Source organism: Anas acuta, chromosome 1 (assembly GCF_963932015.1).
Source record: "Anas acuta chromosome 1, bAnaAcu1.1, whole genome shotgun sequence".
Lineage (NCBI taxonomy): Eukaryota > Metazoa > Chordata > Aves > Anseriformes > Anatidae > Anas > Anas acuta.
The window spans coordinates 168157099-168175914 of record NC_088979.1 but is presented as its reverse complement, the minus strand read 5'-3'; the positions used below and the strand labels follow the sequence as shown (position 1 = coordinate 168175914).

At 44.0% G+C, this 18816-nt stretch overlaps 1 protein-coding gene across 3 annotated transcripts; it reads left to right on the top strand.

The window, feature by feature from the left end:
- The first annotated feature begins 1090 nt into the window (after window positions 1-1090).
- On the top strand, window positions 1091-16011 carry DYRK2 (dual specificity tyrosine phosphorylation regulated kinase 2). 3 transcript variants are annotated; one of them, XM_068669262.1, is made up of 3 exons: window positions 1092-1490; window positions 1847-1983; window positions 10181-16011. In XM_068669262.1, exons 1-3 carry the CDS (start codon window positions 1436-1438, stop codon window positions 11780-11782), a joined length of 1794 nt encoding a protein of 597 aa, XP_068525363.1. In that variant the 5' UTR covers window positions 1092-1435; the 3' UTR covers window positions 11783-16011. The 3 variants fall into 3 exon arrangements, with proteins under 3 accessions (XP_068525364.1, XP_068525363.1, XP_068525362.1); XM_068669261.1 differs by lacking the exon at window positions 1092-1490 and adding an exon at window positions 1558-1700; XM_068669263.1 differs by lacking the exon at window positions 1847-1983 and having other exon boundaries at window positions 1091-1490.
- The last annotated feature ends 2805 nt before the right edge of the window (window positions 16012-18816 follow it).

The following is an 18816-nucleotide window of genomic DNA, read 5'->3' as shown; positions in this document are numbered from 1 at the left end:
ATACTTTTGATGTGTGTACGCTGCTTGTGAAAATGACGGGAAAATTCTGGGAGTCACCAGAAAGGGTTTATACAACTGGCAGTGAAGGGGAGGGAAATTCGGGGTGTCTGTGACCATCTGGGGGGATTTTGAGGAAGACAAAGCTTGCTGTCTGCAGCAGTGAAGGGAAAAGATTGGGTGGGTGTGGGCAGGAGAAGGTACGATTGTTTTCTCTCTGACAGGAGGGGCTAAGGGAAAGTGTTTATTTCTCTGTACCAGTACAGGAAATGTCTTTGTTTATCATGTATCTGTGGAACTGGAAGAGGCAAAGTCTTTCTGGCTGCAGGGATGGATTTTTTTTTTAATTATTTTTTTTTTGCTTAGGCACAGGGAAAGGGGAGGTTTATTTTTCTGTGGAAGGGGATGAAGGGCGCTCTGTCTCCAGAGCCACCAGCTGTTTCCCAAAGGCAAACACGCGCGGCCTGCACGGATTTTTGAACGAGGGCTGTGCTACGTCGGTAGGAGAGCTCCTTTCAGCGCCGTCCCAAGCCCAGCAACTCCTCGGCCACCTATTTTTGGCAGGAATGCCGCCCGTGCTGACAAACCAGGCACCCAAAGCACCGAGGGGGCAGCGAGGCGGCTGTCCCCTCACACCCCCCCACACCCCGCTCCCCTCCTGCGGGCTCGGGGCACCGCCAAAACCCTCTCCTCCCTCCGCCATTTTCCAGTTTCCCCCCCGTTAAGCATTCCGGGTGCCGTGTGTCCACACCCTGGGTGCCAACTTTGCCCCTACAGCCGCCGGTGCCCCTCATTTTTTGGTGCCCCCCCTGACGGGGAGGGGGGGGGAGGCTGCGTCCCAAGATGGCTGTGCCCGGGGGGGCACCGCCGGCCGGGCGGGCGCTGCGGGACGGAGGAGGAGCGGGTGTACGGGATGAGGAGCGCCTGTATGGGATGAGGTGTCCATGGGGGGAGTGTTTGGGGTGTGAGCTCCACACGGGGCCGTTGTGGGGCCGGGCGGGTGGCGGCACGGAGGGAGCCGAGGGAGGAGCGGAGCGGAGGGAGGCGGCCGGCGGGGCGGGCATTGCCCCCGCAGCGAGCTGCTCCCAGGAGGAGGAGGAGGAGGAGGAGGTGGCCCCGTCCGGCCGCCCTTCTGCTGCCCCCTCCTCCGCGCGAGGGGACCGCGGCCACCGGGGCGGGGGCTGGGGCGGTGATGAGCTTGGGCCGGGGGCTGCTGCGGTGGCAGCGCCGCTGCTGCTGCTGCTGCTGCGGGAGGAGGCGGCGAGCCCTGGGAGGCTCTGCCCGGCGGGCCCGGGGCCAGGGGGATGCGGCGGAGGACGCGTCTGGGTGCCGCTGTAGCTGAGCGGGGCCGAGAGGCAGGAGCCGAGCGGAGAGGCCGAGGGGGAGCGGAGGAGAGGCGCCCTGGCACGCGTTTTCCTCTGCCTCCTCTCCAGCGGCCATGTTAACCAAGAAACCCTCCGCCAGCAGCGCCGCCGCCGCCGCCTACCCAGCCGGTAAGGAGGGGGCCGCCCCGGCCGGGCCGTGTGGGGCGCGGGGAGGAGGAGGAGGAGGAGGAGGAGGAGGAAGGAGAGGAGGAGGAGGAGGAGGAGGAGGAGGAGGCGGCCGCGGGGCCGTTCGTGCCGGAACAATGCTCCGGCCCCCGCCCGGCAACGGGGCGCGGGGGGCCGGCGGGGGGCTGCGGGCTGCGGCTGGTGCGCGGGGCGGTGAGTGGGGAGAAGGGGAGCGAGAAATAAACCCGGGGACGGCTGGGGAAGACGGGAGGAGGAAAGGTGGGGGGGCTGAATAAATAAAAATAAAGGAGCAGGGGTCGAGGCGAGGCCCTCCGCGCTCACCCCTGTGCTCTCCGCAGGCAGGGCAGGGGACAGCGGCCGCCCGCTGCAGTCTTCGCCGGGCAGCGGAGCCGGGGGGGCCCGGGCAGGAGCTGGGACCGGGCCGCCGTCACCCCTCGCATTGCCGCCGCTCAGGGCCAGCAACGCCTCGCACACGGTGAGCACGGGCTCGGGGCGGGGGGCACGGGGCGCTGGGGGCCGGGGGGGGGCCGGGGGGGGGCGGCTGAGGGGCTGGGTGCGAGCTGGGCACCCCCCGGGTGCGCTGAGGGGAGGCTGGCGCACCCCTCTGCCCCTCTTGGGTCCGGCTTTACAGCTCGTTTTTCACTCCCAAATCACCCCCCTTCCCAAACAGGGGTGTTCTGGTAACCGCATTTTTCGAGCTGAGGGTATTTTGTGCTCCCCTTGTCTGTCTGGGGAGCGCTGCCTGCCTGGAAACAGCTCCCGCTGGGTGCAGGGGCAACGCTCGGGTGGCTCCGGCTTTATGGCTGCGGTGGTTTACCTAAAGAAATGAGCACCGATGGCATGAAAAGGATGTTATTTTCCGGTTCTGGGCTATCTCACGTTATCTCCCACTCCTGGTTAATCTAGCAGGAATGAAACTTCCCGAGTATGCCACTATATATGGATGAGAGAGGGTATCTCTTGTCCTGGAGGCACGACGGCGTGGAGAGAGGGGTCTATAGGCTGTCATGTTAACACTAAATGTCTGAAATTTTTATTGCATACATTTCCTTTTAAATTAGGAAAGATCTCAGGCTGACCCTGAGAGGCATTGATGGCATACTTTTCTTAGAATTAATGAGTTCTTGGTGGATGCTCACATACTATCTTCGTAAACATATGGCAGGGCTTTAAATGGTAATGTGATTACGGGCTGGTGGAAGGTGAAACTATGCATTTAGATATTAGTGTTTCGGTGACTTTCCGTGTAGCTTCAGGGGTAAAAGCGTCTTACTCAAATCCATTTATAGAAAGAATTGGCTTAAATTAAAAAAAATGCAAGTGTACGTTGGATGTTCTCAAAAGGAATGATGAATATTCTGCAGATTCGAGGTGGAGCTGCATACTTAAGATCAACATCAGTGTATATTTATGTAGCTGGGATATTTATTTGAATAGTTCATTGCTATCAAAGGCAGGGTTTTGCACATTTGCATTCCAGTTAGGTGCTGGTCGATTTTAGAAGTGGAACGGTGGTTTAATTTTTCTTTAAAAACGGAAAATAAACATAGTACCAACAGCCTGGGCACCAGTCATGAAATTGTACATGGAGACGGGCCCACAAATAGCAGGGGCCCACATGTAGCAGAGCCCAGACTTAATTTAGGATTTGAGAAAGCCCAGTGGTCCAGCTGTGTATCTGGGACTACCAGCTAATTTTGGAAGCGCAGGACCCTGGTATTTTTATACATACATGTATGTGTGTATGTAATGTATAGTGTCTATAGATAGATGCACACATTTTTATGTACGTACGTATATAAAGGTGATGTCTTTATGAAAGCATGCAAGGAGTGTTGGAGCGTTATATTTCTGTTTCCAGTATTTTTATACATATTTCACTGTGTATGCATGCATATGTTTATATTCAGCATATATGCGTGTGCATATGCGTACACACAGATGGAATACCTAATGGAAGCACTCAAGGGTGATCGAGCGTTATACTGCTGTGTTTCAAGGCCCTCTGGATTCTGAGTGTTGCAGACCCAGCCTTGCCTTTGCGATACGTTTCTACTCTCCAGTATTTATTTAGCCTTGGGTACTATTACAGAAATACCTCAGACTGCCTCTGTGAGTTGTGTAGGTTGTTATTTTGTGGTTGGCTAACATAACTTTTTGCGGTAAGGATCAGATGTGACATCAGAATGCTGGATTTTAACCAAAAAATGGTTATAGATGTTATGCGAGCATTCTCTAAACTTCAGGCCTACTGACCTCAGCTGACACCGGCTGAAACGCAGTGACTTTTGTGTCCCACTGCTTCCTCCAATCAAACCTGTTTGAAATGGAACATTTCGGTTTTCCTAAACCATTTTCTTTCCTTATATTTGTCTATGTACTGTGTTTTCATCCCCGTTGTGTCATTTTAACTTCTCTAATAGCTAAAAATGAAACGGATATTTCTCTTCTGTGTTTCAGACTCTCAGAGGTATAGTTTGCTTAAGTGGCTGAACTTGCCTGTGGCTGCCTGTGCACGTGTGCATCGTGTATACACTGATTGTGAGGAGAGACTGAGATGGAAGAGAGCTTTTTCTTTAAGCCAGAAAGTTTTTCTTTGAATTCAGACAGACGAGAAGTCCGCTACCTGCCGTATTTTCTTGCAGCAGTTGTGTGATCTAGCCTGTAGCAGAGCTGTTGCCTCCCTCTTTCTAGTGACGTTTGGTGTTTGGCAGGGCACAGCAGCCTGGGGGGGGGAGCGGGGAGATGCACGGGCTTCATGTAACAGGGCAGAGGTTTTGGCTGTAGTCTCTGCAGTCGCAGCAGCCTTTGTTGCTAAGCAGACTGTTGTGTGTTGTACCAGGGAAAGGTTTTGTTTATTTTCAAAGATCTGGGGCTTCATCCTAGGCATTCTCTTGCCTGTCTCGATCCGTGACTTTATCTTTCTGGATGCTTGCGATGGAAAATGTGAACTCATTCCCAATCCTTTGCCCTCCTCGTTTTCCTCTCCTAGTCATTGTTTTCTCTTTTGAAGCCCTAAGTTTTTGCATTGATGATTGGAATCGTTTCCTATTTGCTCTGTCCTGTTTCATTACGGTGTGCTTGCATCCACTTGACATGCTGCAGTAGAGATTATCTTGCTTGCCTGCTGCTTTGCTCGTGTAAATCCCCACCCGTCTGTGAGTCTCTCTCCCAGACTCTTGTCTCCTGCCTACCTCCATCTCTGTTCTTTCTTATTTGGCACATGTCCCTGCGTTCTGCACTCTTCCTGTTTCTCTTGCAGTAAAGCAGTCTTAATCTTTTTCTCCTCCTGTCTAGGACTGTAACAACAACCCATTTACAGTGCCTCATTCAGTGCCCTCTTTCTTCAAGGCCTTTCCAAGATATCCCTGCAGCAGGCCTGTTTTCTTTTGCTACCAGGGACGAGTGTAACCATATACTTTTGCATCATTCAGCCTTAATCTTGAAATTATATAATTAAAAAATAATAATTTATGATGGAACAGAGATCCCTGGAGTCTGTTACCTGAAGATCTGGTGGGTCACATGCTGCAAATTTTTTTTGTTGTGCGCAGCTGTTTTTAAAGCAAGAAGAAACAAAGAAAACATCTTCCTATTCTGATATGTTTGTGTAATAAATTGCCACAGAAATGCTGTCATCTTTGAGTGGAAATAAGTAGACAGTCATGACCTTGCTCTGCCTAGCTTTCTTTGGGTGATTCTTCTGCATAAAACTTTTGCTTAAGGGAAAGTGAAGCTACCTCGGTTCCTTTGGGAGGACATCTGAAACTTGGGCTCTGACAGTTGGTGGCTGTGCCATGGGGAGCGCAGAACATCTGGGCACATCTCTCCTACATGTGCACATCAGCTTCCCTGAAGGTTGGATGTAGCGTGCACGGAGTGTCCTTGTTGATTTCAACGTGGGTGCCCCACGAGTATCCAGGCCCACTGCATATGCACAGCGTAGCCCAGACAGGTGGAAGGGAATTTATGAATCAGTATCGCTCCTGAAGCATAGTTCTGTCTCTGAAAATATTTGCAGTGTAAAGTCAATGTTAACTTTTCAAAAATAAGCTTATGTTGGCCGTGTGTGACAGCAACGAAAAATCCAAATGATTTGTTTTTTTTTTCTTTTTTTTTTTTTCTACAGCTCTTGTTGAACACAAGCTCTTTAGGACAAGGGCTTAGTCTTTTTCAGTGTATAAAACCCACACTCATAATAAAACCATTATGATAATCCTGCATTATTGTTATCGTGCTAATTAGCAGCTATTTTTAGTTCTGAACAGAGGAATGCTGTTGAATTCATTTATCAAGGAAAAAGGGCCTTTTGTACATTTATTCAGGCTGTAGTCAACAAAATAGGCAGTGAAGCATGCTACACCTGATACCATATGCCTCGAGCGTGGTAGGCTCACTGGGGCTGAAACTGGCGTGCCTGGAAGTACTGTAAAGAAAGGGGTTTAGAGTGCAGCATTTATTCTTTAAATAAATTATTACTTTGGCACGGTATTTTTCATCTGTACAGAGTAACAGCAGATGAAGACATCTTATTCCCGTGCAGTGTTTCTGCAGGACATCATACGATTGCTTTATTACTGGGATTCATTTTACGAATCCTTCTAGATTCTGACTGATAGGAAAGTCTTTTTTTCTGGGGTTTTGCTCAAAATAAAATGATAATATGTAACTGAAGCACGGGTCAGTCTTGAATACTTTTATAGGGTGTTAATAGCACACCGAGTATGGGTTTTATTTTATTTTAGTTTGTGTGGTTTTGTTTCGTTTTACAGAAAAGATGGGATGTGGTACAACTGCATAATGTGTTACTGGTTATGGAAGACACCATGCAGAATAAGTATTTGATACTTAACCAGATTGGTTAAGTAAGATGGCATTGGATCCTACAGACAGCCATTCCAGTCCTGTAGGAGGTTTTGAGACAAACCATTGCACTGGCTGAGCGGCACCCCAGGAGAATTGTCAGTTTACCTTCTTGTTAGAAGGCAGGACTCAGTTTTACGCCACCACCGTGTCGTCACACCTCTGTCATCTAGGCGTAGTTCTGTAGTCCGCTTCTGTCTTTAAATCCATTTTGGGAGGGGCAGGGAGGGAGGAGAAAGAAAAAGAACAAAATAATTTTTGCTTGCATTTTTCTTGGTGTCTTTGTTTCAAAGATTGCATGGATTGTTTTCAGCTTAGCCATCCATTTCCATAAACTGAGCAAACCCAAGTTAAAGCAGAATCGTAGCAGTGATTTTGAAGTTACGAAACACTGCAGTGAGAGGAAAAAACCTTGTAATATTTGCTGTTTTACGGTTGATGTTGCTAGAACATTCAATATTAGCTCTTCGAGTTCAAGCTTACCTGGTATTTCAATATGTTTATGTAGAAGTGTGCACATCAAGACGTTTTTGAAGCTGTGTGCTCTAAAAACATGCAAATCTTAGAAGGCGTGTATGGGTCTCAGCACAGGCAATCAAATATTGTAGTAAGTAAGGTGTGTAAGTGTGTGCAGGCTGTTGGCTGTGTACATAGGTTGTTGGTTCTGGAATTTATGGGCCCAGATGCAGCAGGGAGACGCATTATAAACCTCTCGGGCTCGTGGTTTCGGATGAAAGGCTGATGGAGATCCTGCGAGCCGTGAGCAGTTTGCTGCAGGACGGAGAGGGCTGTAGCCCTTTGTAGCTTCCCAAGCCCATTAGCTGTGGTTTGGGGAACTTGGAGCGTCACCGGTGAAGCCTGCGCAGCGTGTGAGCAGTGCAAGCCCCAACTTGACAGCAAATCTCAGGCAGCCGGTAGGCAGAAGCAGATTGGCAGAGCAAAGGGCTGGTGAGAATCCAGCCCTCAGCTCATCCTGATAGGAAAGAGAAGAAAAGGTGGTGGTCCTTCTGCTGCGATGTGTCTGATACCTCTGAAACTCCCGCTGGGGTTTTTGAAAGAAAAGGGAGCTGTCATCTCCCCCACAAGCTTTGGAGCAGAGCCTGTGCAGATTTGGTGGCTTTTCTTCCACAAAGAAAACCAGTGCTACCGTCTGCATCTGCATTTGCATTCCCCAGCAGCAGCTGACTGCAACTGGCAGAACCGGTCACTGTAGATTTGGGGTGAAGCTGGGATAATGCTGCTGATTTCATTCTGCTGCTTGCAAAAAAACCAACAACCCTATGAACAGCAAGGGAAAGAGCAAGGCTGCCTCAAGGTACAGGAAGCAGAGCTACATGGTTTACACTTTAGAGATGTGTTTACAAACGTGCTTTTTAGGAAGAAGAACTCCTTAGTCCCAGCGGACTTTTGAAAGTGGACAAATGTTTGTGTTTTTTTTTTTTCCAAAGCCCTGGTACAAAGCAAACAACTGAAGTTTGAAGAATTACGCAGCACATCTATTGAAACGTGCAGTGCTTGGGAAGGGCAGAAAATAGCTAACTGTGAAAACAGGCGACTCAAGTGGAAATAAAAAGAAAATTAATTCAAAATGTGAACTGTGTCAATGAGCACTTGTGTTAAGGAATTCTGAGAGATGTTTTTCTCCCCGTGCTTTTTCTTTCTCATTGGCCATACGTTAGTATAATCTGCTCCCAGTTTACCTAGGTATGTGCTGCCTTGCTGGTCAAGCAGCCCTGCAGAAGAAGTGTTTGTACCTGGAGTTTCTTGGCTGAAGTATTTGTGGTCTGTACAGTTACTCTGCTGCTTTGTTGTGCATTTCTCTCAGGGAATTTTGCCATGCAGCATGTGCTGAACCTCCAAACACATCTTACAAACCAGATCCAGTTCTTCTGAGGTGCACCTCGTAGCAGCTCTTGGGGCCAAATCCTCTTAGGTTCAGTCACTGCTGCATATACAGGATCAGGACAACCTTAACGAGACTGTTGCAGGAGCATGTTTCAAACTTGGCCTGCAGGAATCCCTGTAGGCAATTCCCTGGTGCTTTTGAGACATGAAACCAGGAAGACAATTAATGTCAATATCCTATATATCTTCCTTGTGCCTAAATGTTACAGGTGCCTTTGCTCTGAATTGCCATTGTGTGGTGGCACTTTCGATGAGATCAATCAAATCTGATTGCACGAGCTGAAATTGCTCTGCAAATAAACCTACGCAGTCCGACTGCAGTGATGAAATAAAACGGACCAGTCATTCAGCGTGAGTCAAAATGGAAACAGGAGAACAGTGAACTCAGCAGAAACAGTCTCTGAGAGCTCTTGTTCTTGCATTGTGTGAGCTTATGAGCTGCAAATTTCAAAATATTATCCAAAGGTGAAACCTTTGCAAGTTGGATACTCCTTGGGAGCAATTTAATGAAATTACAAAACCAAGTTCCTACCATATCTGACTGATACCTTAACAGAAGCAAAAATGGTGCTAGATTCTGCATTGCTTGTCCTGGCTTTTTTGTTAGGAAGCACCTCTGCAGTTGCAGGACAGATTTCAGTGCCTCGTATCACTGCACACAACTGTCGCTTTCTGATTTCATTTCAGCAACCTGAAGTGAACAGGGAGCGTGTTTTCCTTAGCTGCATAGAAAAAATAAGGTTCAGATTAAAAGTGCTCTCAACCCTGGCTTGATCATCTGTCTGTCAGTATCTGTGAACTTTGGGTTGGTAATTTGGCATAAATATTAAGGCTGGTGAATCAGCTGGAGAGACAGCAGGGGAATTCTTCCCACGTCTGTCTAAGACCAGGCAGAAAAGACAGAATAATTATCCTCTGCTTTAGAGCAAATGAGGAATTTTAAGGACAGCTATTTTAGTGGCAAGTATATGCTTGTAAATTTCCTGTTTCTCCTTAAAAGTAACAGGTTTCTTGCACTAGCTGTTTTCATTCTCCAGTATTTCTTTGCTTGAAAATGCTGAGTGCTTCTTCTCCCTTGTGAAAACTGTAAAGAACAAATGTAATCTGTAGGATCAACTAATACTTTCTCCATCCCTATAAAATAAAGTTGCATGTATGTTCTTCAAGGCAAAGATTTTCTTCCCATTCAAGTCTGTATCAGGCCCCAGATCTCATCTTGGTTAAAAGTCATTATAAGGCTGGCGTGGCAAAGTGCTGAGGGATGTGCTTTATGCTTATACATTGATTTGAGTGCTTTGCTGAATAGGGACTGTCTCAATCGCAAGCAGTGAATGGCAGCTCCCAAACTTGAGAAATGTCCAGGTTCTTCTCCTCTTTGTGCAGGTCCCAGCACATTCCTCACTGCTTAAAATTGTGTCTGGCGCTTTTGATATCCAGCTAGTTTTAGAACAAGTTAAAATTTTGATTTCTGAGAACAGATGACTGGGAGAGCCCTAGCTATGTAAGCTCTAGCAGGCGTTATATATTGATCTTCAGCATAAATAAAACTGCTACTCTGAAATCTGATTTAATATCCCTCAAGCATACTTCCTGGTGTAACAGGACTGTTGCCTTGAAGGTTCCTTGAAGGAATTGTTCGCTTAATGTTGTAGCACACCATTGACGGCCTTGTTACAAACATTTCAGAGAATCACCAAGGTGGAATTTGAGAAAGTAGGATCTGGAGGGTGTAGTAGCATCTAGTAGTGTTGTAGTATGTATGTTGTATTGTTTACATTAGCTGTAGACAGCTGAATTTTAAGAAAATACTTTGTTTTGAAGTGTTGGGTTCAGAATGAATGGTGAAGCATAGAAGAGTTTATGCCTTTCTTGTTAACTGGGTATGTATTTATTTCCAATTTCAGGTTGGAGGCAGTAAGCACACGATGAATGAGCACCTCCATGTTGGTAGCCATGGACAAATCCAGGTTCAACAGCTGTTTGAAGATAACAGTAACAAGAGGACGGTTCTGACAACGCAGCCGAACGGACTTACAACGCTAGGCAAATCTGGATTGCCAGTGGTTCAGGACAGACAGTCAGAGAGTGCTCACAGACGACAAGGGAGCTCCAGCTCTTTAAAATCTACAGATGGAACAGGGAAGGTGAAAGCCTCCGTTATGACACCAGAGCAGGCAATGAAGCAATACATGCAAAAATTAACAGCTTTTGAGCATCACGAGATTTTTTGCTACCCTGAAATATACTTTTTGGGTCCAAATGCAAAGAAGCGGCAAGGTGTGATTGGTGGTCCAAACAACGGCGGGTACGATGATGACCAGGGGTCTTACGTGCAAGTGCCCCACGATCATATTGCGTACAGATACGAAGTCCTGAAAGTTATAGGGAAAGGAAGCTTTGGGCAGGTGGTGAAGGCCTACGATCACAAGATGCATCAGCATGTGGCACTAAAAATGGTGAGAAATGAAAAGCGTTTCCACCGCCAAGCTGCGGAAGAAATTAGGATTCTGGAGCACCTCCGGAAACAAGATAAGGATAACAACATGAATGTTATTCACATGTTGGAAAACTTCACATTCCGCAGCCATATCTGCATGACATTTGAATTGCTGAGCATGAACCTGTACGAATTAATAAAGAAAAACAAGTTTCAGGGCTTTAGCCTGCCTTTGGTCCGCAAGTTTGCCCACTCAATTTTACAGTGCTTGGATGCTTTGCACAAAAATAGAATCATTCACTGTGACCTTAAGCCTGAGAACATTCTGTTAAAGCAACAGGGTAGAAGTGGTATTAAAGTGATTGATTTTGGCTCAAGTTGTTACGAGCACCAGCGTGTCTACACTTACATTCAGTCGCGTTTTTACCGTGCGCCTGAAGTCATCCTTGGTGCTCGTTATGGGATGCCCATAGACATGTGGAGCTTGGGGTGTATTTTAGCAGAACTCCTCACCGGTTACCCACTTTTGCCTGGAGAAGATGAAGGAGACCAGCTGGCTTGTATGATCGAGCTATTGGGCATGCCTTCCCCAAAACTCCTGGATTCATCCAAGCGAGCCAAAAACTTTGTGAGCTCTAAGGGTTATCCCCGCTACTGCACCATCACAACCTTGTCTGATGGTTCTGTAATACTTAACGGTGGACGCTCTCGGAGGGGAAAACTACGCGGCCCGCCAGAGAGCAGAGAATGGGGTAATGCATTAAAGGGATGTGATGATCCCCTCTTCCTTGACTTTTTAAAACAGTGTTTAGAATGGGATCCCGCTATCCGTATGACACCCAGCCAGGCTTTGCGGCATCCCTGGCTAAGGAGACGGTTGCCAAAGCCTCCAACTGGGGAGAAAGCCTCGGCAAAGAGAATTACAGAGAGCACTGGTGCTATAACATCGATTTCCAAGTTACCTCCGACTTCAAGCTCAGCTTCAAAACTGAGGACTAATTTGGCACAGATGACAGATGCCAATGGGAATATTCAGCAAAGAACAGTGTTGCCAAAACTCGTTAGCTGAGTTTGAAAAACCCAATGCTGTTAATACAAGAGATACAATGTGGCTGAGCCTTATTTGTATGAAAAAGTAGCTCAGATAATACATTTTTATTTGCTCAGTAACTTTATTCATTTGTATCTTTCAGCACTCATTTTAAATGTAAGAAATGTTGATTTTGTTTTTATAAAAACACGGGGACAATGCTTTAAGTTTTTATACTTATTTTTTAAGATGTTTGTCTTCTACAGTACAATTAGCCTTACTGTAACTAGTGTGACACAGTAATAAACATCAGTGGCAGGCCACTGGTTACAACATGATTGTCATGCATTGCAGCGTGGTGTCAAAGGTATTAACCTTTCTCTTCCATGGTTCATATTAAGTTTCACCTGGGGTAAATTCGTAAGGCTCTTCTGGAGTTTACAGGTATGGGTCTTGATCCTGCAGACACTAACACCTATGCCTGACTGGACTCCAGGGAGAATTCTCAAAGAAATACAGTTAAGCACCTGCAAACTTGTTATCTGAAATGGAGCCATAGCATGTAATATTGTCATTTGCTGTATGGTAGCCCAGAAAAAGTAGTGGTATCACCTAGTAACGATACAGTCACCGCCTGTGGAATGCTTTCTCTATTAGACAGTAATGTTTTTGATTAAAATGATAGTTCATATGTAATGCAAAAAAAAAAAAAAAAAAGAACTTCTAGGGCTAAAATAGACTCTCTACTGTACATGCCATGTGCTAGAGTGAGAGGAACAGGCCTGAAAGAATGAAGCTGAAAGTATGCCTGTTTCTCTAAATCTGAAAGTGACCGATGAGTTGCTTCCTAAACCTGAAGTCAGGTAAAGCAAAACATTCTGGACTTCATTTCAGGTATATAACACTGAGGATTCACACTGGGTTTCTCTTTGTTTTTTTTTTCTATTTTCTCTCCTCATGTGCAGCTTGGCTTCCCTGAATCACATAGGCAGAAGTGCTTGTTTTGTCAGTTTTATACTGTAACTTCCAGACTGTTAATGCTACATGAATTTCATAGGTTGTTTTTATTTCTTCTGACAACGTCTATCTGAGCGATTGTGACCTCTCTGGTACATTTACACTTCAGATCAAATCTGTACGTAGGGGCAAACACTATGTTACTGTATGGTTTTCTGTAGACAGGTACCTTTCTTTAGAGAGCATAGGTGTAGATGCAAAGATCTGCTTTGGAAAGCATTTCACTTGGCAGGCACCACCTTAGGTATTTACTAACACAGGAGAAATATCAAAGAAAAGGTAAATGACTGGAATTTGGCTCAATCTTTGGCGCTTGTAGCTGAAAATGATTTTGAAGGAGCAGTTAGAGATCTGTATAGATTTGTTCATGTGTGTGTGTGCTGATGTTTGGTTTTTCATTTTTTTACTTTTAGTTATATTCATGGAAGAAAGATGGTCTTTACTGAGGAATAATATCTAGACCTACGTGAGAAATATTTACACATTGTAGCATGTTTTCAACAGGAACAGTTTGAAATCTAAGACTGGTATCTCATCACATGCAATGACTGTGGTCTACATTAGATGTATAAAACAGCATATGAAAAGGGAATTTTAAACAAAGTAGAATATAATCTAGAAGGGTTTATGGATGTTAGGATGAGAGAGACTAGAATGGATTGCATAAAACCTCAATAACTTTACTATAAGCAACCTTTATATGCACAGATCTTACTAAGTTACGTGTACAAATTATGAAAAACACTTAAAGCATGGTCCCCTGAGAGGCCAAGAAAGTTTCCGGTTAAGTTGTTCTTCATGTTCATTAAGATTTACCACTTACAGCCTAATTTTGTTTGTTTGTTTGTTTTGGTTTGTCTTTTAATTTAATGTAAGACTGGGGGAGGGATAGAAGTATGAAACGACAGAATTCTCAGGAAACATATCACTCAACTTCTTGCCAAAAAGTCAACACCTAAAGAAGCTCCAAAAATAATTTCTGAGTAGAGGATGGTATTTGTTGATTGATAACTGTAAAAATTAGAGCATCAATCAACCATCTTTATTACTTTTTTTTATATATAAAAAAAAAAGATCATTTCCTGCCTCTAGTCAAAGTAAATTATTTAGTGTTAAATGTTCACAACTTTATACAATGTGTGTAAGTGCAATATGTAAACATGTGTGAAATCATGTTAAAAATGAAATATAGTAATACAGCTAAGAGAAGTGGCTTTTGGAATATGAATATCCAGTAAGTTATGGTCAGTAAATTCTAAGTCTGGAAAAGAGATATATTAATTTTCCTATAAAATTAGCTGACTCCCATGACTGTGGGAATACAGTACTGTGTATTTTTTTTACAGTAACTGGGATTCTTTATTTCCTCCACCAACTACTTGGCTTTACCACTCCTTTCTACCTTAGCTCTTTCCGCAAAAGTTAAGAAATGGGGTTACTTACGTGAGGGGTGGAAAAAGAATCGCCTCCCCCTTAGTATATTTTGAAGATAACCTTGATTCGTGTTCCTGCCTTTCATGACAATTGAAGATGAAAACATTCATAAGGTTCATGGGTCATTAATGGGCTAAAACCACTAAATTTTCTTTTACATGTAACCAGTTCGTAATGCCAATAACGCATTTATGACCAACCTTCTTCATAAATGCTACCGGAAACTTTAAGGCCAAAATATAGTGTGCAGAGCTATTTTTTTAACCCAGATATAGTGGAACTTCCTCTATACTAAAGAAGCAGCTACATCAAGGTTTCTAAGTTATGTGGCTGCTTTTTATTGTAGCTTATTTATACGTGTAAAAAAGGAGGGGGGCGGGGGGGAGAAGACGTTGCCTCTTGCTTTGGTGTGATTTTATTATAAGGGCTCTGATAATTAGGCTGATAGAAGTTGGCTTGGAAACAGTGCTTAGTCTCACATGTTACCATTGTCTGGAGATGTCTGAGCTATTTTCAGATTTAGTAATAGCACAGTGTTGTCTTGTCTTTGGTTGCAGTCTCACTTGGCTCAGTTTCTTGCACCACTGGAGTGTTCATTACCACTGAAGTGTATTGGAACAACAGAGTGATGCAAGATGTGTAGATTAACAATAGAGGATGGATTGTGCCCTTGGTGTTAACAATGTGCCTTTTGTTACCAATGCCATGTTGTAGGGCATGCATCTTGGCCTCTTTAACCCTTGGAATACTGGAGCGTAGGGATGAAACCTATTTTTAAACGCCGAACCTGTTTTAAAACATCCTGTAGATTATCGAGGCCTTAACAGAAACAATAAGGCAATCACACTGCTGGGGTGGAAAGGACACTCTGTTCTTGTAGGACGTCTCGCTAAGGGGTTAAAGACGGCCCTTCCTCATTGGTTGTACTTTAACATCAAATTGATTTTCTTTTTTTTTTTTAATAAATTTTTGTTACGGTAACACTAGACAGAAATCAACTGTATTTGTAAAAATTTACCTCAGACTCTTTAGTTTTATAGTGTGATTTAATCCCAGGGCATTTGGTATGAACCAAAGTGCATTCCTTTTATATGTGCCTGGCTCTTATAAAGGTGGCCAGGGATTTTTACAATTTGGGTGCAAGGCACTTAAGCCACTTTTAACTTGGTGGGTGGTTTGAAGTTATAAATGACTTCATGGGAACGTTGGAAACACTTTAGACACAAGTAGCATTGGGCAATATTAGAATCTTTAGGAAAGGGTGTGCATTATTTAATGCTCTCCATTTTTTAGTATTTTTTTCCATCGATATTTGTGATACGTACAAAAAGAACACTTTATCTTTTTCCAGTCGGTAAAGATTAGAATATTGCCCAGTTTAACGCTACGGTAGCATTTAAATAAAACAAAAACATTTGTGAATTATTGTTTCGAGGGGCTTGTACATCTCTGCTACAAATTGTAATTACTCAGTTCGACTGCTCTACAACGACGTCTAAGCAGTAGCTTGGGGTTTTATTGGGCAACGACTTAGACACGTGACTGTAATATGCTGCAACTGTGTGTACTGAAAACATGTGAAAAACGATTGAATGTGGACTGTGTATATATGTATGTATACTTTTCTGTGAGATGCTGCTGTTGCCACTTAACATTAAAGATGTTGTAGTGGGGTTTTAATCCTAGTGGCCAGTTTTATGATACTGTATGTATTGTACAGCTGATGACAGGAGTTAAGACTGTTCTAGTGAATATTTGTTACATTTTATTGTTGTGGCCAGAGATCATTTCAGAATAAAATTTTATGTCCTACTTTACTTCTCTCCATTGTAGTTTGTTTTTTTTTTTCTGGTCATAAAGAGAGCCCTTGGAGTGATGGCAGTCCTTAATCGTGGAAAAGCCTTTTCCTAGCCCACTGAAGTCAATGCCAGCCATGCCTTTGTCCCCAAGAAATGCCTATTGTACCTGCATTTAGTATTTACCTGATGCTGGAGGATTATTTTAATGCTGCTTTATGTGTCTTGACAGCCTTGAATATTGCCCAAAGGCTGCTTTTGGCCTGCAGTTTCTAAAGTTCTTCTCCGGACTTAGAAAGTGATACATTTCTTGGTGTATTTGCCTAGAGAAACCATTTTTGGCAGGAGTTTTGCCTGCACTGGTATTTAAATGTGTTATGTTTTTGTTTTGGTTTGGTTTTTGTTCGTTTGTTTTTAACTGACTTTAACAGTTTTTCAAAATAAAAGTAGATCTGGTTTTATAAGATTTTTTTTTTTTCTGAGAAAGAGAGAGAGTATGTGATTTATTTCTTTGAAAACTGCTTTAAAAACAGATTTCTGCACTGACATTTGGGTCAGACTGACTTCAGAACTTGCCTGACTTTGTGAAGTCCCAGGATACTGAGAGTTTGGATTGGTACATTGGGCTAAAACTCTTGTCACATATAAATCCAGAGTAATTTCACTGCTTAGTGCAGTTACTGTGAGTAACTGGCCACATTCTTTTCTTGGTAATGCCAATGCCCAGAGCAGCTTTATTGAAAAGCCTCCCTGACTGAAGCGAGCACAGGCTGAAATCAAGGGATTTTAACAGCCCTTCTGTGTCTGCTATCCAGCACAGTCAGGAGATTCCAGGCCATGAAAAGCATCAAGATTAAATATAGATAAATACTGGTTACAGCCCCAAAAGAGCAGTGAGCCAAAAATTATATCTGTGTGGATTAAACCCTATTTGTTAATTACTGTGTTCCTTTGAGGAAAAAGGGCAGTTTTTAAAGTTCTTTTGATTTGTTTTAATGGTTTTTCTTTTCATTCTAACCTGTTTCTCTCACCCTCTCCCCCAGCCACCTGTGCCTTGTACACTTCTGTAATATCTGTTTTTTCATCTGAAGAAGGGAAGGGGTCATTCACCTGATTTCAGAGGTCTGGAAGCTGGATTTTGGGGCTTTGCCATTTGCTGAGACTTTCCCTGTGGCTGGTGGGGAACGGAGTTGCGCTGTGCCAGCAAGGCTTCCACCCCAGAGACAGCCAGTGGTACCTAACCCAGCTTAGGTGCCTGCCTTAAAAGAGGTGCTCACAATCTCAAATCCCACCCTGTGCTTGTCTGTGGGTGCTGTTATCTCTGCAATGCTTCCTTCTGCAGGGTAACTGTGGCTTCCTCTGGCTCTCAGCTGTGCAGCTCAGGTTTGCTCTGTTTGCTTTTACAGTAAACCAAGTGAAGAACGTGAGAAGTGCAGTCATAATCAGGTACCATTTTTTTCTCTTCTAAGTGCTGCTGCTTTTCTTAAAAATACCATAATACCATCTTTTCATTCCCCACCACCACCTTTTTTTTAATTATTATTATTTTTTATTTTTTAAGATCTCCTTACTGAAGGATCTGGCATGAATTTTACTTTTTATCAGAACTTGAGAAATTAAAAAAAACAAATCAGGTAAATAAGGGAAGTATCTGCATAGGGCTGTCTATGGTTAGGATCTGGTATTTAGAGGAAAAAAGGTATCTGCAAGATGAATAGGGCCAAGTTTGAGGTAAACTTGATCTTTCCTCCATCCATTGAAGGTTCAAGAGTTAAATATCAGGTTGAATTAGGTAAGTGTTCAATGCATCTCAGTGTCTAAAAACATTTGATAATTTATTATGTCAGTAGAAAAATATCTTCATTCTTTGAGGGCTAGTCATTTTACGCTGTGGTAATTAAAAATAACACTAAAGGGTCTTTTCTCTGGGTACTTCTGTTTCAAAAGTTTAATTAATAATGGGAATATGCTGCTAGCATAGCCTTGTGTTTTATATTTTCAATTTTCTGAGAGAAAGAATATTCCTAGTCCTTACTCTGAGCACACAGTCTCCCAGCCACCAAATATCCTGCAGCAGAATAAAAGTGGCATTGATAGCACTGGGTTTTGCTCCTTCACAGAAATCCTCCACGACTCCTGGAGCTGGGGTTTCTCTGTGTCATTTTCCCTATTTGGTTTTATGCCTGTTGTTTGCCTGCTTGTTCATTTGTTTGTGTTTAGGAAGTGCTTTCCACCCTTTGACTGTGGTGAGTCTTGGACTTCTGCCGCCTGTCAAGCACTTCAGAATCTGGAATAGAAAATACTGTAAAAATATTTTTTTTTTTCTCTAGCTTTTTCCCAACAATAAACAGAAAATCTAAGTTAGTACCAAACTCCAAAGACAAGAGATGCACATCTATCTCCAACTGCAGGGTTCCAGTATCCAAAGCAGCCTTTAGCCTGGTCCTATAACCTCTGTATGAAATTCAAAAGAAATGCCAAGTACTACAGAATTAAATAGCCCGTGTCCACTGCTTGACAGGAAGAAGAGACTGCTAAAGCAAGATTATGACATCTTTTTGGAGGTTTGGGACATAGCTGGAGTTAGGGAGAGGTCCTGCTGAGAAGTTTTTGTGCTGGCAGCTCTGCATGCCTCTGTGGGTGGTGGCAAATGCAGCGTTCCCACTAACAGAGCAGCCGCTGTTTTCCCCTCGTTGTAGATGGTATTTGCTTTGCCTTGGTTATCTGCAAGCAGCACATGACCATGCATACCTTATGCACCTAGAGATACTGTCCGGTGTAGGTACAAATGCCAAGGTGTTATTTTATAACTAACATTGGCCCTGG

Coding starts and splice junctions, on each gene's coding strand:
- DYRK2 (XM_068669261.1), top strand. CDS start 1,625: ATGCTCCGGCCCCCGCCCGGCAACGGGGCGCGGGGGGCCGGCGGGGGG. Junction 1,701..1,846: donor TGCGGCTGGTGCGCGGGGCG/GTGAGTGGGGAG, acceptor TGCTCTCCGCAG/GCAGGGCAGGGGACAGCGGC. Junction 1,984..10,180: donor CCAGCAACGCCTCGCACACG/GTGAGCACGGGC, acceptor TTCCAATTTCAG/GTTGGAGGCAGTAAGCACAC.